Source organism: Phaethon aethereus (assembly GCF_964289735.1).
Source record: "Phaethon aethereus genome assembly, chromosome: 4".
Lineage (NCBI taxonomy): Eukaryota > Metazoa > Chordata > Aves > Phaethontiformes > Phaethontidae > Phaethon > Phaethon aethereus.
In genome coordinates this window covers 1,945,550-1,965,065 of record NC_138578.1, presented here as the reverse complement: position 1 = coordinate 1,965,065, position 19,516 = coordinate 1,945,550, and the positions used below count along the sequence as shown (strand labels likewise).

Here is a 19,516-nt window from a genome sequence, read left to right as displayed (position 1 = left end):
TGCAGGGAGAGGGCAGCGGTAGCTTTCCTGAGACTAGCCGAGAACCAGTGCATCGGCTGCGGCCGTCAGCTGGACGCGTAAGATGTCGTACAGTCTTGCGGCGTAGAAGCAAATACGACACCCAGCCCTGCAAGGGTGAAAGGCTCATGATATCCCAGGTCCCTGCCCTGTTTTGGTTTATTCATGTTGACCTAGCACTGTAGAAAGAAAAAGGATTGTGGTGTGCATAAGGTAGACAGTATTCAACATGTATACTTCCAGTTAAATGGTTACTTATTTCTGCTGATTGTTTTTTTTCTTTCCTCCACACACACAGTCTTTGGCTTGGATTTTTCTTGTAAGTTAGAGAATTTTGGAGGCTTTCTAGAAATAAGATTTCCTATGTAGAAATGACTCTTCCTTGGATACATATATTTTCTACATATTTTTCTCCTTCACACTTCCTTGCTAAGTATTTTAAGTATTTCCTTTACTTAAAGGTAAATTTTTGCTTAAAAGAAACCAGCAAGATCTGATGAACTCTCCAGGAAGAGTTTCTCAGCAGAGTGTTTTCATACAGCCGTAGTAATAAAAATCCGGGATCTGAAATTGCTATGGAGAGATCCCAGCCTTTCACCGTGTGGAGTTTCCTTTTTACCATTCAGATTGAAAAAAGACTTGAAGGACTTAGGCTTTCTCGTGTTGAATTCAGTTCCACAGTGCTATGAACTCCTCGTTTTGGCAAGCCACTTAGGTACTGTGCTTGCACCGTGGCTTGGGTATGGCTGCTTCTCCTCTGGACAGTGCGGCAGATGTAGCTTTTTATTTTCCTAAAAGAAATGTGCAATTATGTGTTCTGGTCTGCTGCATTAATCTAATGTTGATGGGGAAAAAAGATGAAGAATGAGCAAGGGAAAGATTTTTTTGGAGATAAGCTGTACAGACTTGCACAGTCTAATATGTAGTGCTGGGAAATTGCCTGTGTCTGCAAGTCTGAAATGAAATGAAGTAACTTGCCCAAAGGTCACTTAGGAAGCTTGTAGCAGAACCAGGAGTTCTGCTACAAGGCAAGTTCTGCTACAAGATTCTCCTCCCTTGCCTCCTAAATTTAGTTTTTAACTGCAGAGGCATCTTTTCTTCTTTGTAGGTGAGGATGAAACCTGTGTTTTGTTCATTAATGACAGCATTGAAATGGTTTTCAGGGCAGTGTCCTTCAGCAGCCTTTCCAGCAGAAGGACTTGCTCTGGGAAATCGGAACTCTGGCAGAAAAAGGACTACCTTTGTCTGCGTTCATGAGTGGGGCACCGTGTGAGAAGCCTGCAGTTTTGGTACGTTGCCCAAAACCCGAAGGATCACCTGTATGAAATAGAAGACAGACCAAACATTTCACCATCTCCTTTCATTGCTGCAATCTCACGTCGTGCTCCTTTCATCAGTGGCCCAATCCGCAGATTCTGCTGGAGAAGTACATCAAGAGCGTATTTTTTCAGCCCTTGAGTCCATCAACATGTACATCTATTGGGAATGCTGGATGCTTGCAGGCATCTCACATGGTGGCCAACAACAGAAGGACTACTTCCCCCCCCACCCCTCTCAAAAATGAAAACCCTTTCTCCAGGACCTTGCTGAGTTTTCTTTGTGTAGGTGCCTTTAACTCTGATGGAGTTGCTGCTCTTGCTCACTCCAGATTGGAGCGATAGGCATGGATGAGCAGGCTGAACTTCAGTCTTGTTTTACTTGCTCTTCCTCTTTGGGGGATCGGTACACGGGACGACCTTGTCTCCTGCACTGATGGTCAGCTTGCGAAGAGACCGTGGTGAGGCTTGGTCCCGACACAGTTTTCACCATGACTCTTACACTGTATGGGAACTTGATAGTCACGGACATTATGTATTTCTTGCAGGATGTCCCAAACGGGTGGCAAATTATTAGTGCTGCACTGACTTTGGAGCCTGTCTGTGTTGTATTCATTCCCCACCTCCCAGGTGGGCTCGTCATGTGATTTCATGGAGATTTCTAGCCAAATTTCTCAGAAGCACAGCACGTAAAGCCTTGTTGCCTCCTTGGGCAAACTAGATTGAAATTCTGCAGTCTCCGGTGTCACCTGCCATTGAGGTCCAGGAGGGTTGCATTCGCTCATAGCAGGTTTTTAGGTCCATAACCCCGGGTTACTGGGCTTGTACGCGGTGTTGCTGTGGTGCTACGTTTAGATCTTCTAGGCGCGTTGGCTGGGTGTACAATACGTTGGCCAGGGCACGTTTGTCCATTTTGAATTGGAATTAATCATCTGTGAGAACGAATTTATTCTTGTTGGGTTTGGTGGCATAGCCTGTCCAATGAAACGGTGAATCATATATAGTCGGTAGTCATTGTCAGTTTAAGAAGGGTAAAAACGGCAGGAGGAATAGCACTTTAGGTAAAACAGAATAATAAATTCTAATTAATACAGCCCTGTCTGCAAGCTGGGAGAAGCACTGAATTTTGTTACTGCTTCAGAGAGACTTTGAGCTAAGCGATACGAGGCGAAACCTCACATTCTCTGCGTTGAGGCATCCTTAGCAATGTTCAGTATCAGAAACGGAAATTTGATAACTCCTCGTGTGTTGTGTGCAGCAGAGAGGAATTCTGTGCTGGCTGTCATCTTGGCCCATGAAGAGGAGGAATGTGTCACGCCTAGAAGTGAGGGCTTTCTTAGGTGGAAGTGTTCATAACTAAATGATTTTAAATGCATGCAAACATAATCTAGTCCAAACCACTAAAATGCCTTAATTTTTTTGCATTTATAACATTTGGCCCTTTAAAAGGTCTTGTTCTACACGCTGAAGGCAATTCTGAGCCGAATCAGTCAGGACGAAGAATTTGGAAAGTGTCGCAAACTCCATGTTTTTAAGAACATTTTAGTAAATGCGAGAACATTCGGGTACTTCTGTTACGCATTGGAAGAGAGCCAGCTGATGTAATTACTTCAGAAGATGGTATGAATATGTCTCGTTCCCCTGGAAAATCAGGCGAATGCCGAGCAGCAACTTCAGAACCCTTTTGAAAAATTAATATGTTTGGATAATTTGCATCCTAGACTTTCGAAAGAGTTGGCTGAGGAACAGTTTGTCTTTAATGTTGATTTATAATAACTCCTGAAACACAGGGAAAGTACCAGGAGGTAGGAGGAGAGCAGAGGACATGACCTAGGCGTGTATGGCTTAGTCACCTCCATGTGAACCTTAAGTAGAACACTTGAAAGCCCCATGAAGAACTCGATTAGGAAGTGTTACCGTTAGTAATGCCAATTAATATGTGTTTATGGATCCTGTCCTACTAACTTGATGCCTTTTTTTTGGAGGACTCTATAGATTTTTTTTTTTTTTTTCAAATAGAAAGTACTTGTTTGGATATAATATACCTTGTAAGACATTTGACTTAGTACCTCACGATATGTTGATTCAGGAGGTTAAAATAATATTTAACACTTATAATGCTTGTAAGGGGAGAAGTACTTCTGGTGAGGTGTCACACCTCTTAACCCTGTTGCATGTTTCACATTTTGTAAGTGTCTTTTGAGAAGATGTGTAGTTAACACAGTAAAGGTTGACAAACAACAAAGAGGGTGTCTCCATGGCCCGGAGCGGTCCGGCCATCGGTGCTTTAACTTGGCCCCATGTCAGCTTCTCCCTCGAGGGACAGAGAGCGCAAGTGGAAGAGCTGTGCTCCGAGTACCAGTTTTCTCTGGGGGGATGCTGTAGGGAAAGGGCTGGGGCCATCCCTGGGTGTAGGGCATCATTCCATCAGTGCTGGAAGCCCTGAAACCTGGTTTCCTAGAACTATGTGCCATGTCCTTTCCCTCCACCACAGCAGTAATCCCAGCTCTCCCTGTCATCCAGCCATGTTTCCTAAGACTTCCTGTGCCTGTCCGTACCTAAAGTCCTGTCCCCTGCCTCAGTGCTCCTAACTTCATTTTCTCAGGGAAGCAGGCTCGCATAAAGTTTCTGAGTAGCCATAGATTATTTCATCTATACATTTGCGCTGACAAAACTGCCAGCTCTTGGATGATTTCCCTGAGGAAGACACTAATGCGTCAGAGGAGGTTCACGGAAGAGCCGTTGAAGTGACTAAAGAGCCTCAAATGGCTTAGCCTAATTGACAGATGGCTACGGGTGACTGGATCGATAGGGGAGGATCTTTAAAGGAATTGAATTATCAAGGGTTCTCCAATCTAGCTATGAGAGACAATCAAAATGTATGACTGGAAGTTGAAGCTAACGCAAATTCACACTGGAAGTAATGCGAAAGGTTTTAGATGAGACAACTTACCAAAGGTTATAGTGTGTTTATTTTCCATTACTGAAAGGTACGGCTGTAATTGGAAAAAGGCTTAATTCAGGAAGCTTTAAAGTTGTTTTGAGAAGCTATTAGTGTTTCTGTTTGAAACACATGCTGATACCGAGTTTGCTGAAAATTGCCCCAATAATTTCCAGTGTTTGCTAAATTAGGTGAAATGGAGAAGTTGGTCTCCTGCCATGTGACTTCTTTTGTTGCTAACTGCAAGGCTGAGTTGGTGTGCGAGAGAAAGAGACTTTTATCTCAAGGTCACTAGTTAGAGTCCCGCTCAGGCTGAACGCTTGAAACGACACCACCTGACCGGCACGATGGTCTCCACTGAAATCCCACAGGCCACCGAATGTTGGCCGTTGTGCAAGACGGCTAAGAGGTCTATCGGGGCTTTCTTAACAAGGCAGCTGGCAAGGCAAAGAGGTGAGCATGAAGACAGATGCATTTTCTTGCTATAGCCAGGAACCAAATCTTTTTTCTGGGACACATCTGAACAGGGGATCTATAGGAAGCTTGTTTTTCTACAGCCAAGGCCATCGATGCTGCGTGAGTAAGTAGCTGCCAGCTTGGCAACTGTCTACAGCATGAAACCAACGTTTAAGTAAGAGTATTTCTACCAGACGTAACGGCTTTCACCATTTCAGCATTGATAGCTCGGCCTTGCATATGAAACTTAGTTTAGGAACTGGGAGTGTCTAAGATAAGGCTTAGGTCTTTCCTGAATTAAGTAGTATTTGAATGATGGTATCTTTTTTAAAAAAATAATTTTTCACTCCAGGCCAGGAGGATCTAGGTACCTTTGAAGATCCAACCACGAGGCCGTACTTAAAACTTTTTCTAATGAATGTCAATTAAGAGGTTGGAAAACCCAGCCAACTTTCACCAGCGTTCCCATTATTCTGGTGCAACTGCTAGACGGTTTTATTGGCAGAAGCATCTGTTTTCCACGTATAGCCTTTCCCGTTAAGGAATATCATTAGAACATGCTGTCATGTAGGCAAGTCCTGATTCATAGCACGTTAGCACTGACAGAAGCCAAGTCAGGAAAGGTAAAAAGCAGAAATTTCCTGGCTCCAAAGGTTTCGTATCATGGGGTTTTTCAAACTCGTTAGCAGTGACTCGGGTATCACTATCCGAGTGATTTTTTTTATCTGCCCAAAGAGATCATGTAAGAAATTAACTCCTAATTCTTTGTAGGTGTAGTCACCCTCACTGATGGTGCCTACCATAGGAATAGGTTTACACCTGAAGTTGCCTGCTTAAGAATTAAGCTGTGACTACGAAGCCGTCAGATAGGCTTACAGGTCTCTGGTATGTCTTGTCTACTCGGAGCGGGAATTCAGGGCGTACAAGTTAGTTATTTATAGCTAAAGCCCTATTTTAGATTACTGGTTTCCCTTCACAGGTGGGTGCTGAACCCTAACAGAGATCTCAGCCCCAGCAGAGCATTAATAAGCGCGCGGAGCGCTATCCGATAGCTCGCGGGAGCAATGTAGTTCACGGTGAGCAATGTGGACAGTTAATAGCGTCTTCCCTCTTACCTCGGTGCCCGCTGCTGCGCTGGCCCCGCTTGGTCCACCCCGCGCGTCAGGAGCATCCCTGCCCTTGGAGCTGTGCGGAGTGAGCAATCCTTCTATCTTCTGTCCGCTCCTGACTAGTCCTAGCAGCAGTTACGTCACTGCTGTTGTCACGTAAACGGCACCGGAATAGCGCTAAGGAAGTGTTTAACGCAGATGTCGTACACAAGGATTGCACAGCCACAGGGAGCCAGTAACTTAGGATCAAATAAATCACTGTGGAGGTGGATGGGCTTTCTGCGGTGCCCAGGGCACAGGTTCTCAACCAACCCGCGCTGGAGCTGCATCTGTCGTGCGTAGTTCGCTTCCAGGTACTGGGCATTGGAAGAATGTCCTTCCCTCACCTCATCCTGAAGTCTAGGTTGCTGGATGGTAGCGACTTGTGCGTAGGGCTGTGATAGCATTTGGCCGTCGTGGTCTCAAGGCCGCTTTTAAAGGTTTTTTGGGAGGAAAACTCTGGATAGTGTCTTGCTTGTCCGAGTAAGTGTGATGAGGTGCAGGGCGGAACCTCTGCTCCTGAGTTAGCAGGAGGCCGCTGGCAGCCTCTGGATCTCTAACAAGGGCCACAACTTGTTTCAAGTTGAATTTCTGTCTAGGTATTGTCTAAGTAATAAGCGATCCATTTTGCTATCCTGAACGGGAACAACCTGTTTGTTTTGTCAGATTTCTCTTCATTCTGCTGGGACCGAAGGGCAAAGCAAAGTCCTATCATGAGATCGGCCGAGCCATCGCCACGCTGATGTCGGATGAGGTAGGTGTCTTGACACCCTCTGTGTGAAACAGGTTCTCCCGGGTTTCAATTCACTAGCTAATAACCATGTCCCTTCCTCCAGTGTGGTTGATGGGAATGGCATACACATAAAGCTGAAATATCCAAATGTCCCCTCTTAATTCCATCTGTTCACGTAATTATTTTATCTGACTTGACGTTTTTATGAAAGCGTGGCTATAGGAAGTCTTTGTCCGTCACGTGTACTTTCCTGCTAGCAATCGCTCTTTCAAATAGATCATGAATTAATGTTTGAGTTCATCTCGTCGCGGTGCGCGCCTTGTGTCACATTCCCGGATCGCAGCTACGCTCCAGGTAGTTCCCGCAGAAATGGTTACACCTGGGACATACTGTTGTGTGTTGCGGTGTATCCCAGAGCACTTCTTCATTCGGGCAGTGCTTATATATTATCCATGAGTAGGTAGCAATTACTTGGTAATCATACATCTCCATGAGATGACTGTGCTTTTAAATTCATTTACAGCTTCTTCTTCCAGCGTCCCTTGGGCTGATTTACATTATGTTTGTTTCTTGCTTTCTCCTTATGTTGTTCTGCTCCCGTACAGTTCCCTTAACTACTGCTCGCCCGGTCTCAGCTCTTCTGTTTTAGCTCATTCCACCGCTCAGAGCCATGGTCTCGTTTCCATAGCCCCAAAGTCCTCCTGCCTCCCACCTTACTAAGCCTATCACATGGGCCGATCCACCTTCGCTCTGAGTAGTCCAAAAGCTTTCCGTAAAATTCAGCATTAACGCTTTCTCCTCACTTCTCTCATTTGCTCTTCATCAGTAATACTAAGCTTTTCAGTAAAATTAGTTTGTGCTTCTTCTTACTGTTTTTGAGTAAATGTTGTCATCGTTTCTATGTCACAGGGTTGAAAACTAACCTATTTTTTGATAGACTGAAGTAGGTAGGAAACAAGGATTGACACTTCTGTGTCTTTGTAAAAGTGTCTTCTCAAAGTATAATTGAAACTCCTTATTTATAGGAAAGCTCTTTTTATTAATAAAAGAAATGGATAATTGCTTTAGTAACATTTTTTAAAAGGTCAGAGGTTTGTATTTTGCTACAAATGAGAAATATGCCCGCAAGAGAAGAATCTCTATCATTAAACCACCAACGGAAGGAAAGGGCTTTCCTGAGGTTCACGCACCCTTCCGCCAAATGTCCTGATACTTCTTGAGAAGTTTTTGAGAATGAATAAGCCGTTTTTGTAGAATAAAACTCGGCAGCTGCCTCTGGAGGCTGGGCTGCAGAAAATGCAAACCTCTTCTACGTGGAGTCTTTCTTGTCCTTGCAGGTGTTCCACGACATTGCCTATAAAGCCAAGGACCGGCAGGACCTGATCGCTGGCATCGATGAGTTTCTGGATGAAGTCATTGTGCTCCCCCCTGGGGAATGGGATCCAGCCATTAGGATAGAGCCCCCCAAGTCTCTTCCTTCTTCAGATAAAAGGTGATAGCAGGACACGGGCCGGTTTAGCTCCGTGGTGCAGGGCAGCATGCATCAGTTCTGAAAAGGGGACGGGAAGAGCCGGTGCTTTGCCTACACCAGGTTCGCTGAACAACTGCACAGTGACCTGCATCTCTCGGTATTTAGAAAGTACTAAGAGATGTTGTCAGGTCTTTCTTAATAGCTGGAAGGAGGGCGTTCTTGCAATTCTGTACCCTTGAAGGTGATGTTATTGGCATATTACAAACGTACCGGATTCTGTTTTGCGGAGCCGTCAGGCAGCGCAGCGAGCCTCAGCTTGGCTTGCCTTCTTGCCTAGGAAAAACATGTACTCTGGTGGAGAAAATCTGCAGATGAATGGAGACACGCCTCACGACGGAGGACACGGCGGCGGGGGCCACGGGGACTGTGAAGAGCTGCAACGCACTGGCAGGTCGGTAACGCGCCGCTCGGGGTGACGGACCCGCTGTGATCCGAGCACAGTGGCAACCTTTCCCTTGCAGAAGCGTTTCGCCCCTTGTGCCCTCCATCCCGACATACTGTTCGTATAGGTTGAGCTGTGACCCCAAAAAGTGTCCTGGGTTTTTTAGCGCCCGGCTTGAGACTGTCTGAAGGGTTCTGAACATCCAGCCTCGACGACTTACAAAGCATCTTAAATGAGGCACTCAAAAATGAAAGAAGGCCCGGGTGGGTGTTAGCTATTGCAAGTCTGTGAGGTGAGGCGAAGCGTAAGGGATGGAAACGTGGCAGGGACAGCTACGGTTTCTGTTTGGATCGCTGGCAGTGCTTTAGCCAAAAGCAGAGACGTTCCCTTTTCCAGACATTCCTGTTGTAGTTGAATTGCACAGAGGAAGGCTGTTACGGGGTGGAAACGCAGAAGGTAATGCAGCCCGAGGCCTTGCTCTCTGCTTTGTTACTCCCTTTGTATGCCACGTAGAAGTCCGCTAGCGTGGGAATGCAGTTCAGGTGGCCGTAAAACAGGGCGCTCAGCATTTCAGGGTCGATACACAGGTTTTTGTGGTGGCATTGTGCCCTCCCTCCCTCCTTATGTTTTTTTTTAAGTTCTCGTAGAGTATCTAAATTCTAGGAGAAAAATCTCAAAGTCTGAAACAACGCATTGGTGTGTGCAAGGGGGTCGATACGTCCCGATTCTGGGGCAGAAAGTAACGTGTAACTCTTTGCCGTGTACCTCTCTGCGTAGAGTGTCTGAACAGTCCCGGCGTTGGTGGGAACAAGAGGCAAAACAGAAGCGTTTTTCACGCTGGCAGTGTCAAAGCCACGTGAAGTTAAAGACTGTCTTGTCTGTGATTGTGCGAAGAGAACGTGTCTGCAAGCGGAGCTCTCTTGTTCTCCAAGATTATTTCACTTGCGTTTTAACTTCCAGTTCTTTTTCTGATTAACAGTTTGAAGCGTTTTTCCATTTAGCCGATTGTTTGGCTCACCCAACCATCGTGTCTGCCACGTGGAGAAATTTAGGCAGGGATTTAGCCTAGAGTTAATGTATTTTATTACAACGACCAATGTAGTTGGGGAAAAAAACAACAGACAAGCTTCCTGAACTGCGAACTTTAGCGGTCTGTTTCAGCAGAGGTAGGGCTTGTGTTCCTGAAATTTGCTTCTTTCCAGCTGCATCATGTGTTTAGGATATTATCTTTCTTTACAACATTACCTCAGTGGCATCCCTGGACCATCCCAGCTGCGATAAGACTATTATGTAGTATGATGATCTCAGATAATACTTCATTTCTGGCAATGTTTCGGATTACTTACCCTGGTGACTTTCACTGTAACGCATTTTGCACGAGTCTTCTCTTGTCTTTTCAGATTCTGCGGTGGCTTAATCAAAGACATAAAGAGGAAAGCACCGTTCTTCGCCAGCGACTTCTACGACGCTTTAAATATTCAAGCCCTTTCAGCCGTTCTTTTCATCTACCTGGCCACAGTGACCAACGCCATCACTTTTGGAGGGTTGCTTGGTGACGCTACAGAAAACATGCAGGTTAGCAAGAGCTTTCCGAAGCAGTGAGCATGTCATTTGCCTTTCGCTATCCACAGTCAGAGGTGTGGTTGGCCACCGACAAAGCTTGAATTCTGGGTGCAATCCATGGAGATATCCTGTGCTTCCACTGAAAGTTGGCTGGCTTTCTCTGCTGTTGGACGGCTATCCTTTGAAAAATTGTACAAGCAGTTACCTTAAATGGTGTTTGAAAGACGGCCAGGCGACAGAGAAGGTCCTTGCTCCTTCTATACAGAGAAGTTCCTCTGATCTACTTTCTCTGTCTGTGTCTCGGCTGCACCGTTTCAGGCCAATCAAGTTGACTAAGTCTGATTCAGACTTTCCATGTCATCAGAGCATAGCGCTGTATCCTCTGCGTGACTCTTAGAATCCCTGGACTTGTGCCTCTCTGGTGAAAAGAAAATGCTAAGATTCATAAGAAAGTGAGTAAATCGGGAGGTGCGACACAGGAGAAAAAAGCGAGTTCTTTAGGAAGACGAATTTCCTAATGGTGGAAGTTCAGATCCTGAGAACCATATTGCATATCCAGAGACAAGGCTGGACCAGTGGTGAACTCAAAAGTAGGGTCTTCCAAGGATGGCTCAGTTGAAGGTGGAGTCTAAAGGAAAGGGGTTCTGTATTAACACTGCTGTAGGTCCTTCGTGTTTGAATGGAGCAGAATCAGGCTCTAGCAGTGCGCTTTAGTATTCCTTTGGCTTTTTGAAGAGGAAGAAAACATAGGAGCTTGTCTTTAGGTAGATTCAGTGCAGCCACGTTGAAAGTCCTGGCAATAATTAAGCTCGTAGTGACAATGACCGAATTATTAGTTTACACAGGTGTAATTAAACCAAACGCAGAAAAGGGTGGCACCTATCCGGAGCTCCACACTTCCTTATGATAAATTACAGGCTAGAGTACGGTTCGGTAACTGGTGGAGTGCCAAACTTCCCTCTACCCTGTACAAATACAGTTAACCTCTTCAGAAACTCAGCTCGGCAGCAGTCCTGCAAACAAATGCACGATGCACGATGTTAAAAAGAAATAATAGCAAATGGAAGTAGAGAATGGGAAGGGATCCACCTCCGGGATCCACCGCTGAGCATCGCTGTCCTGTCACTGAGTAGCAGAGCAAAAGCGGTCTGCTCTGCATCTGTACGAGGTGCAGCCTTTCAAGTAGGGGGAGGAGGGGGAAGTGTTACCCGATATCCAAATCTAGCGCACATAATCACTTTATTGTGTCCAAAAGTCTTTTCTGTTACCTTTGTATCCCATGAGCATTTATTAGCAAGTAGCAAAATATGTTTTTGCCACTGAAACTGGCAGTACAGTTTCTTAATGCTCACCCCCCAAAAAAATTAATAATTTTTTTTAAAAGAAGCCCCTTGCATTTCACCAAGTTGGAAAACGCATCCTTCATTTGACAAATGGTAAGACTGCTGCCCCACTAAGCAGTGATGGACCCGTTGCTTGCACTGGGTCGCGTTGTTGCAGTAAGACACGACCATGTGCTGTGTTTTCGGATCATCAGCACCTGCCCTGCAAGGTGAGGCGATCCCTACTCTTGGGTTCTGTCTCCAGCAGCAAAGGAACCAGCAGAGACAGCCTCCCCAGGGAGCCTTCTGCTGCCGTTGCCCGATTTGCTTGGCAACATGGCCGTGCACGGCCTCATTCATGGTTTGCAGCTGGTCTTCACTGCTGCCCCTCTTTCCTTGGGAGGCTTTCTGCTGCCAGGCTCCACAGGGAAGGAGAGGGGTGATAAAAGGGTCCAGAGAAGGGCAACGGAGCTGGTGAGGGGTCTGGAGCACAAGCCTTACGAGGAGCGGCTGAGGGAACTGGGGGTGTTCAGTCTGGAGAAGAGGAGGCTGAGGGGAGCCCTCATCGCTCTCTGCAACTACCTGAAAGGGGGTTGTGGTGAGGTGAGTGTTGGTCTCTTCTCCCAAGTAACTAGTGACAGAATGAGAGGAAATGGCCTCTAGTTGGCCAGGGGAGGTTTAGACTGGATATTAGGAAAAATTTCTTTACTGAGAGAGGGGTCAAATATTGGCACAGGCTGCCCAGGGAGGTCTTGGAGTCACTGTCACTGGAAGTGTTCAAAACACGTGTGGACGTGGCAATTGAGGACATGGTTTAGTGGGCATGGTGGTGTTGGGTTGATGGTTGGACTTGATGATCCTGAAGGTCTTTTCCAACCGTCATGATTCTGTGATTCTGTGAGAGAAGGTGGGCCTCCAGAAGAGCCCATAATCCCTGTGCTCCGGTGGGACCCTTCTGCTATCTTCCACCTGCCAGGGATTGATGCACAAACGTGGTTGGTTTAATACCTCTCACGCTGGGGTGAGGTTGTTCTTCCAAGAACCTCACGAACCTTCTCGATGGGGCTATATCTGAGCGTGCAGCCTTTCTCTGGCTTCAGACGGTATTCAGTTGTTGAACGTGACAGTCTCGTTTCGCCAAATTGTGTCTGAGACTCTGAGCTGCGTAGGAGGGGAGACACAACGGGGGGGACGATGGAAGGAAGAGAAACACAGGTTGCCTTTAGTCCCTAGTTTTCTCTGCAGTAGATAAAACCCAGTCTGAGTTTTCCCTTTGCTCGGAGGTAAAAAAAGTCCCTAGAAAGACAAAAACCGCAGGAACAGCCTGTTTTGAGCTCTGTGATTTATTCTTCATGTTGAAAAGGGAGATCACTGATGCTCTGCAGTTAAGAATACCGCGTTGGCAACAGGGAGGCTCTGCAGCTAATACAAATGGAAAAACTCCAGGAGCAGCAGAAGAAAGCAACACACAAGTCCCGCTGAAGGCTTTGTCCCTTGCTTCTCAGGGGTTTGCGCTCAGCGAAGAGGGACTTGGGGCTGTAGCCAGAGAGGAGCCCTGACAGCAAGGAAGGGGTTCTGTGGATGCACCCCCCGAGCCGCTCGCTCCCCAGTTCACAAAAAAGGGAGCAAAGTGCAGGAAAATCATCACTGAGTTGCTAGAAAAACCCAAGCCCTCCCGTCCGTTCATACCGTAGCCAGGTCTCAATGCAGGAAAGCATTATCTCTTATTTTCTAATTTGTGCACGTCAACATTTACTTGCTTCTCACGTGCAACGACCGGTTGAGTTTACTCTTTTTTATTTATGTACTGATACAAAATGGAAGTACCAGCAGTTTTTCTGAACAATTCACTGGTGGATCAGAGGTTTAGAGAGTTTGGGCACAATTGGCTTTTTCCCCCCCCCCCCCCCATCTTCTCTCAACAAACCTTTATTCACTGTCCTTGTTTGAAAAGGCATTGGGTCTCTTGGCTGCTGCGGGAGCCTGGGAAGGATTTTGACTGCAGCTTTTCAACAGAAGAGCAAAACTGTGCGTTCTTCATCCTCAAATGCCCCTGTATCATCTGAGCTGGTGTGAAGCGTCCCGAGGCGCCCAGTTCAAGTTGTTCCTCCAGGATGCTGCTCGGAGGGATCGAAGTCCGGGTTCGTGTCAAGTGTTGCTCAAAGCATTGCGCATTCCTGCAGTGGGAAAGAGTTTGGAGGCGTGAGCTGCGCTGAATCTTTATACTCAGAAATGCGAGGGAAGGTTACGCCAGCTTGGAGAGCTGAGGAGTAGCACCTAGAAGTTTTGCGTCGGACATTTTGTCCTCATAAGTATTTTTTGGGGCTACCACATCACAGTTCATGCTGCTTCTTTCTTGTAAACAATTCTGTGACTGCCCCTGGGTCAGGGACTAAAAATTGCCCGTCCCACGCTGCCTGCCCTGGAGAGCCTGACATGGCCAACGTTTCTTTAAAAGCTCACTTCAGAGTTTTATGTTTCTGAGAAAAGACACTATTCTTAGCTACAGACACGTGGAAGAATGCAGGGAAAAGAGATTCCAGATGCGCTGGCCGCGAGGGCCCTCTCCGTGAGTAATGCGGGAGGAGCGAAGAGGATCGGCTGTGCGAATGCCATTCCTTGCCCCGAGAGCAGTTGGCTCATCCTCGCCAGTCCCCCAAAGGCAGCCAGCGAAGGCTCGTAGGCTCCCGTCCGTGTCCCCTGTAAAAACCTGCGTGGTCCCCTGGGAAGGCTGCGGGGCACCGCAGCGAGCAGATCTCCCGTGCACCGACGCCTGCGAGGGCCGGGGTGTCAGCGGTGGGCATCGCCAGTAGCGCTTAGAGATGGAAAGGACCAAGGACGTCACCTCCTGCCAAGGCAAGGTTGCTTCTGTCCGCTCCACAGCCGCTCCTCTAGATGGGCGAGTGACCGCCTGAGGGACTCCAAGGCTTTTAAACCTTCCTTCCCTTTTGCTTCTCTGCACAGCTGTCGTGCTGCTGCTCTAATTACCCAGCGGTAACAGTGCTTGGCCACTGGTATTTTGAGATCACGTTTGTGGCCAGAAAAATAGTTTATGATGGTTTTAGAGAAAGTTCTGCTAGTAATTTAGCAGATAAAAACCAAAATCTTCTGCTCTACATAGTAACGTGCTGGTTTGACATATGACAGTATGAATATACTTTCCTCAGCGTAAACAGTAACTTGGGTCTTTCCAAGGAAGAAAGCCACAAAGCTTAATTTAAATTCTTTCCGTTACTACTGATAAGTCAGAAAAACTGCAGCCTCAACCCTGCCGTTTGTCCTGGGTGGAAGGAAGGATCTGCATGTGCCGTTAATTGCTCAGCACGTGCAGTATTAATGAGGCTGCTGCTGATTCAGACGCAGCGACAACGAAGCGCATAAGCCTATGCTTAAGCCTGGCCCTGGTTGTTGGGTAGGTATTCCTGGAGAGGGTGATGCTGACGGCTGCACGTCTTGTTCCGTAGAAGATGATGCTCTTGTTGTTCCTTTAAAACCCAGTCAAGTGTAAACAAATTAGTTTCCGGTAGAGCAAGCGAGGTAAGGTCCGACAAATTCTACCATGTTTGTAGAAGGATGCACCCTCACGCAATAAACACGTTTTATTGCCATTTATATTTCATCCACATTTTGCATTTAGAATTAGATATTGTCCAGCTATAATTGGACGTGAAAATGCAAGAACGCATCAAGCATGCTCTCCTAGCCTTCTCCAGCAAAGCTGTTTTGCTGCACATGCCAAAGGTCATTTCAGAGCCCGTTAAATACGGTATTTATTACTTGCTGGTGACATCTGATGAACTTGGGTCTCAACACATGACTGCTGGATGAGGTAGCCTTGTTTGGTTTATTAAAACAGTGGAAAGCGAGGCAACTTGTTTATCTAGAAGGAGTGTCTGCTCAGCTGGAGACAGGACAAAAACCCACCCTCCGTTCTCCCGGAGGATGTCAGCGCTGTCCTCCAGCCGTGCTTTGCCGTGTCTGCTTGAAGAGTCCTGCAAAACGCATATCTTTGCTGTCAAAGATGTGGGAGGTGTTTAAGGAGTTCTCAAATCCTTTAAGTCGTCTTTGAAAACACTCTTCCTCCCCTTGTCAAATATAAAATACAATATAGTGTTATTAAACTCTGGGCCTCAGAAATAACAAGGGGGGGTTGCTGGTTATCCTGAGTAACTATGAATTGCGTGGGACGAAGACATCTTTGAGGCAGAAGATGGTCTTCCCTTAGTCTTGGACGTATCGGCATACGGCATGCGACCGGTCACTGACATAACTGCTCGTTTTCTTGCAACAGTGCTAACAGAAAGGGTCATTCAGTAGAACTCACTTCTCTCCTATGTCTACCGTAGGGCGTCTTGGAGAGCTTTCTGGGCACGGCGGTCACCGGTGCGATATTTTGCCTTTTTGCTGGTCAGCCACTCACAATTTTGAGCAGCACAGGACCTGTCCTTGTCTTTGAACGGCTTCTCTTTAATTTCAGCAAGTAAGTACAAGGGTGGAGGAGGGAGGAGGGGAGGAATGTCTCACACTAATGAAACGCTAGCTAGGCAATGAGGTGGCCAGCGGTGGAGACGGAGGGGATTTAGTGCACGACATGAAACGTCTCTTTGTTCCTTGTTGAGATTGCAGTGCAATCACGTCGGGGATTTTCTAGGCACACGTGTCCCAGAGCGCTGCCCGCTGTGAGGCTGCGTATCTGCTTGGGGCCTCTTGGAAATTCCTGACCAAGCCTGTCCTCGATGAGAAGTTTGCACTAGAGTCGGGCTGCCGTTCCCCCCCAGCCGCCACATGTGCTTCCCTGCCTGCTGGGTATTTCTCGTAGGAGCAAAGAAAGGGATCCAAGTCTCGGTGATTGCACTAACAAACTCCCCCCAGGTCTCAAGGTTACCAAAAATCTTAAATCAGTACTCTTAAATCAGACTCTTAAATTACCTTAAATCAGTACTCTTTTGAAATATCACACCGCTGTTACTTATAAAAGCAAAAATACCTATGATAGAAACAGGTATCGGTGCCAGTCCCCAGAATTCCTCGCCGGAGCTTTGCTGCATTAAATGCTCTTGGGTTTTTTGGTTTTTTTCCTTTTAACTGCTGTAAAGAGGTTCTGCTCCCTCCCCTCCACGTTAATGTTGATGCAGTGATGGCGGCTGACACCCAGAGCCAAAGGGAGCCCGTTTTGTTGGGTGTTCTCATTTGCTATTCCCGCAAAATACGATGAGAATCCCTAAAGGAATCGGCGTATTCGTTGGTGGTTTTACATGTATGTTCTTTACGTATATATTCTGTATATACATGTATATTGGTGGTTTTACATGTAGGACTATTGATGCTTTGGAGGGTGTTTTGCAAGGAGATCATTCTCGGTTATACAGAAACCGCCCCGAATCACTCGTAACCCTCCCTTAGCCGGTCAGGGAGCGCCCGGAGCGTTGCAAGTTGTGAAGGACTTGGGTTGCAGCATGCAAAGCCAAGAGCTTTTGGAGTTAAGGCATTAACTTTCTTTCAGAAGCAGTCGCCGGTGACGTGGAACGGCTCTTCGGCCGTTGGTAGTTATTTTTAGAAAAGGTCTATTGAATTATTAAGCTGAACAGGACTGCAGGTTGCATTAAGGCAGGAGGCGTGGTGTATGTTTGGTTGTTGAATTGTGTCTCCTTCCTTATTATATTTAATCTCTGTGGGTGGTCACTCATAAGTAATTGAGAGCATATAATCGTGTCCTTCCTGTGAAGACCCTATAGGTTGGAGAAGTCTTTTGAGGGACAGACCTTCAGCTCGGGGTATTTCCATGTGATCCCGCACACACTGTGCTACACGGGACTCTCCTGCTGTGAGGTGATTTGGTTTGATGCCTTAACTCACTTGATAATACACGAAACTAGTGCAGGGCAGGGGGAAACGGGCAGGGTCTGCTCCTCCTGCTGCGTTCTCGAAGTTGATGTTGTTTTATACTGGGTACCGTTGGCTTTGAAGCCTGAACGGCCTCGCAGCACTCTCTGACTGCTGTTAGACCGAGCCGTACTCACGCCGAGCCGGGGAGAAGCTCAGCTTGGAGTCGAGGGTGCCGCCGAGAGACGACTTTGACCTTCACGTGCAATGCAGTCCCCTCCTGCCCGGCCCTGGGACCGCCGCTCTCCTCGGCACGGTCTGCTCGGTCCTGCCAAAAAAGGGCAGAGGAGATGCGCTGGAGCGTAGGCAGGGAGGGATGGAGGATAGAAAAAATGGACTGAAAATCAGAGTAGCCTGGGGAGGAAAACTGGCAGCTGCCGACCGGTGAGGGCTCCGTAGCGGAGCGAGAGAGGGGCACCTTTCTTTTCTTTGTTTGACTGGAACAAATGAATAAAACCAGGAATAGATACGCTCTAGCTGTTTGCATCAGGCAGGCAGGTCAAAGCCCAGGTGCAGCACACGGAAGGAAAAAAGCAAGATGGAAAAACACTTTGTACGGTTTTGGGAGGGAGAAGGTGGTTATTTTTAACCCGAGGAGGAGGTGGTAGTTATAAAAGCTATTGTCCTAACAACCTGCTGGAGCAGAATGGCAGGATTTTTCGAGGCAGCCCTTCTCACAAGGAAATTGGAATAAAGTACTGTGATTTTTCTGTAACGCATTTGTGGTTGTTCATATTCACAACAGCCTGTTCCCTGCTGGGAGCAAAATTAGAACGACTTCCCAGCTAGCGATTAATTTAAAGTTTGACTCTGTGTGTGTGTGTACGGAGAAGAATCTAAGAAAGCCTGGTGTACCCAGCCATGCTTCTCGCTGTGGGTGCCTGCAGGAGCGGCGCTCGCCGCGTCGCCGGCAGAGCGGGTCGCTGCTGCGGGGACGCCGCGGGTGAGCTCTGCTCCCGTGCCGAGGCTCGCCGATGCCCATTGTGAAACGAGCCGGGGTTTCCGAGCTGGAGGCAGCGGGAGGCAAGGCAGTGGGCTCCCTGGGAACACAGGACACCAGCCCTTCTGCCTTCCAGCTGGCTCTTGGGAAAGTTTCCCCTCCCGAGACCTCAGAAAGAAAACTAATCACAGTGAAATCACTGCTGTACTGGGGATGTGAAGCATCCTGTGCTTTTTCATTTGCTCTGTGAGCTTCAGGAGCGCTGCAAGGACTTTGAGGGGTAAAAAAAAAAAAGGGGGGTAAAAAAAAAAAAAAATATTTCAAACCTTTTCAAAGTTCCTCGGTGGTGATGGCCAGGATGCCACCCGGGCTGCTGCCAGCCCCTTCACACTCGGTCGGATGGCTGGCAGCTCCTGCTCCCTGAGGCACTGGCTCCGGATACTTCAGAGAGCTGTCACTTATTTATTTTTATTATTATTTCTTTTTCCCCTTCTCTTTTTCTAAGTCATCACTTTGCTTCTTCCTTGCTCCTCACCCCCCTTCCAGGTCAGAGTCTCGGTCTGAGAGGGGTTTGTGCCGGCGGTGGGGTAGGCGCGCGGGGCACACCGTGCAAAACTGCCGCCAAGTTTGGCGCCTGTGGGTCAATGCTGACGGAGGGTAGCGGTGTGTAACAGCACGCCCTGTCTGCCTGGAAGTAGGCTGTAAAAACAGGTACACGGGAGACGCCAGGGCGTTTTTCACTACTACTGCGCAAGGTTTGCGGGGGTCCATCTGCAGCGGGGACTTCAGCGAATGGTGGGACCACTTCTGAGGGCATCCAGTTTGGCCAGGTTGCAAGCACCCAACCAAGCGTTGCGCCACTGAGCTAAAACCGTCCCAGTGCTGGGGGCTAACCCCCCTCCCGAGGCACGCGCGGTTCTCCGGAGGAGCCGACGCCGACCCGCGCCCGCCCTCTCGCCGCGAACAGGCCTGGAGGAGTTGTGCTGCAGGGCCATCCAGCCATCTCCTCCTCTCTCGTGCCTTGGAGAGGGACTTGAAGATGCTTTTCTGGTGTTAGGTTTGAGAGCTGTGGGTGGTTATCTGGTGTAGCCTGCCTTCCTATGGTGTGTAGAAGGTGGCTTTTCCTGCTTTTTATTTAACGGCAGGCTCACGGGGAGAGACGTTCGGTTTTTCCTGCAACACTTGATGTAGTTGGGGGAAGGAGGGGATAAACTCCTGAGCCCCGTCCCCTTCCCAGAGCTTTCTGATGCTGTCATGAGACTTTCCACATAAACTGCCCTTCT

General features: G+C 47.7%; 1 protein-coding gene across 1 annotated transcript in view; it reads left to right on the top strand.

Moving 5' to 3' along the window:
- SLC4A4 (solute carrier family 4 member 4) overlaps positions 1–19,516 on the top strand; it is a 156,249-nt gene that overhangs the window by 106,839 nt on the left and 29,894 nt on the right. The window contains exons 8-12 of the mRNA XM_081999521.1: positions 6,546–6,633; positions 7,950–8,104; positions 8,421–8,534; positions 9,926–10,100; positions 15,757–15,890. Coding sequence (XP_081855647.1) covers positions 6,546–6,633; positions 7,950–8,104; positions 8,421–8,534; positions 9,926–10,100; positions 15,757–15,890 — 666 coding nt within the window. The remainder of the gene's footprint in view (positions 1–6,545; positions 6,634–7,949; positions 8,105–8,420; positions 8,535–9,925; positions 10,101–15,756; positions 15,891–19,516) is intronic.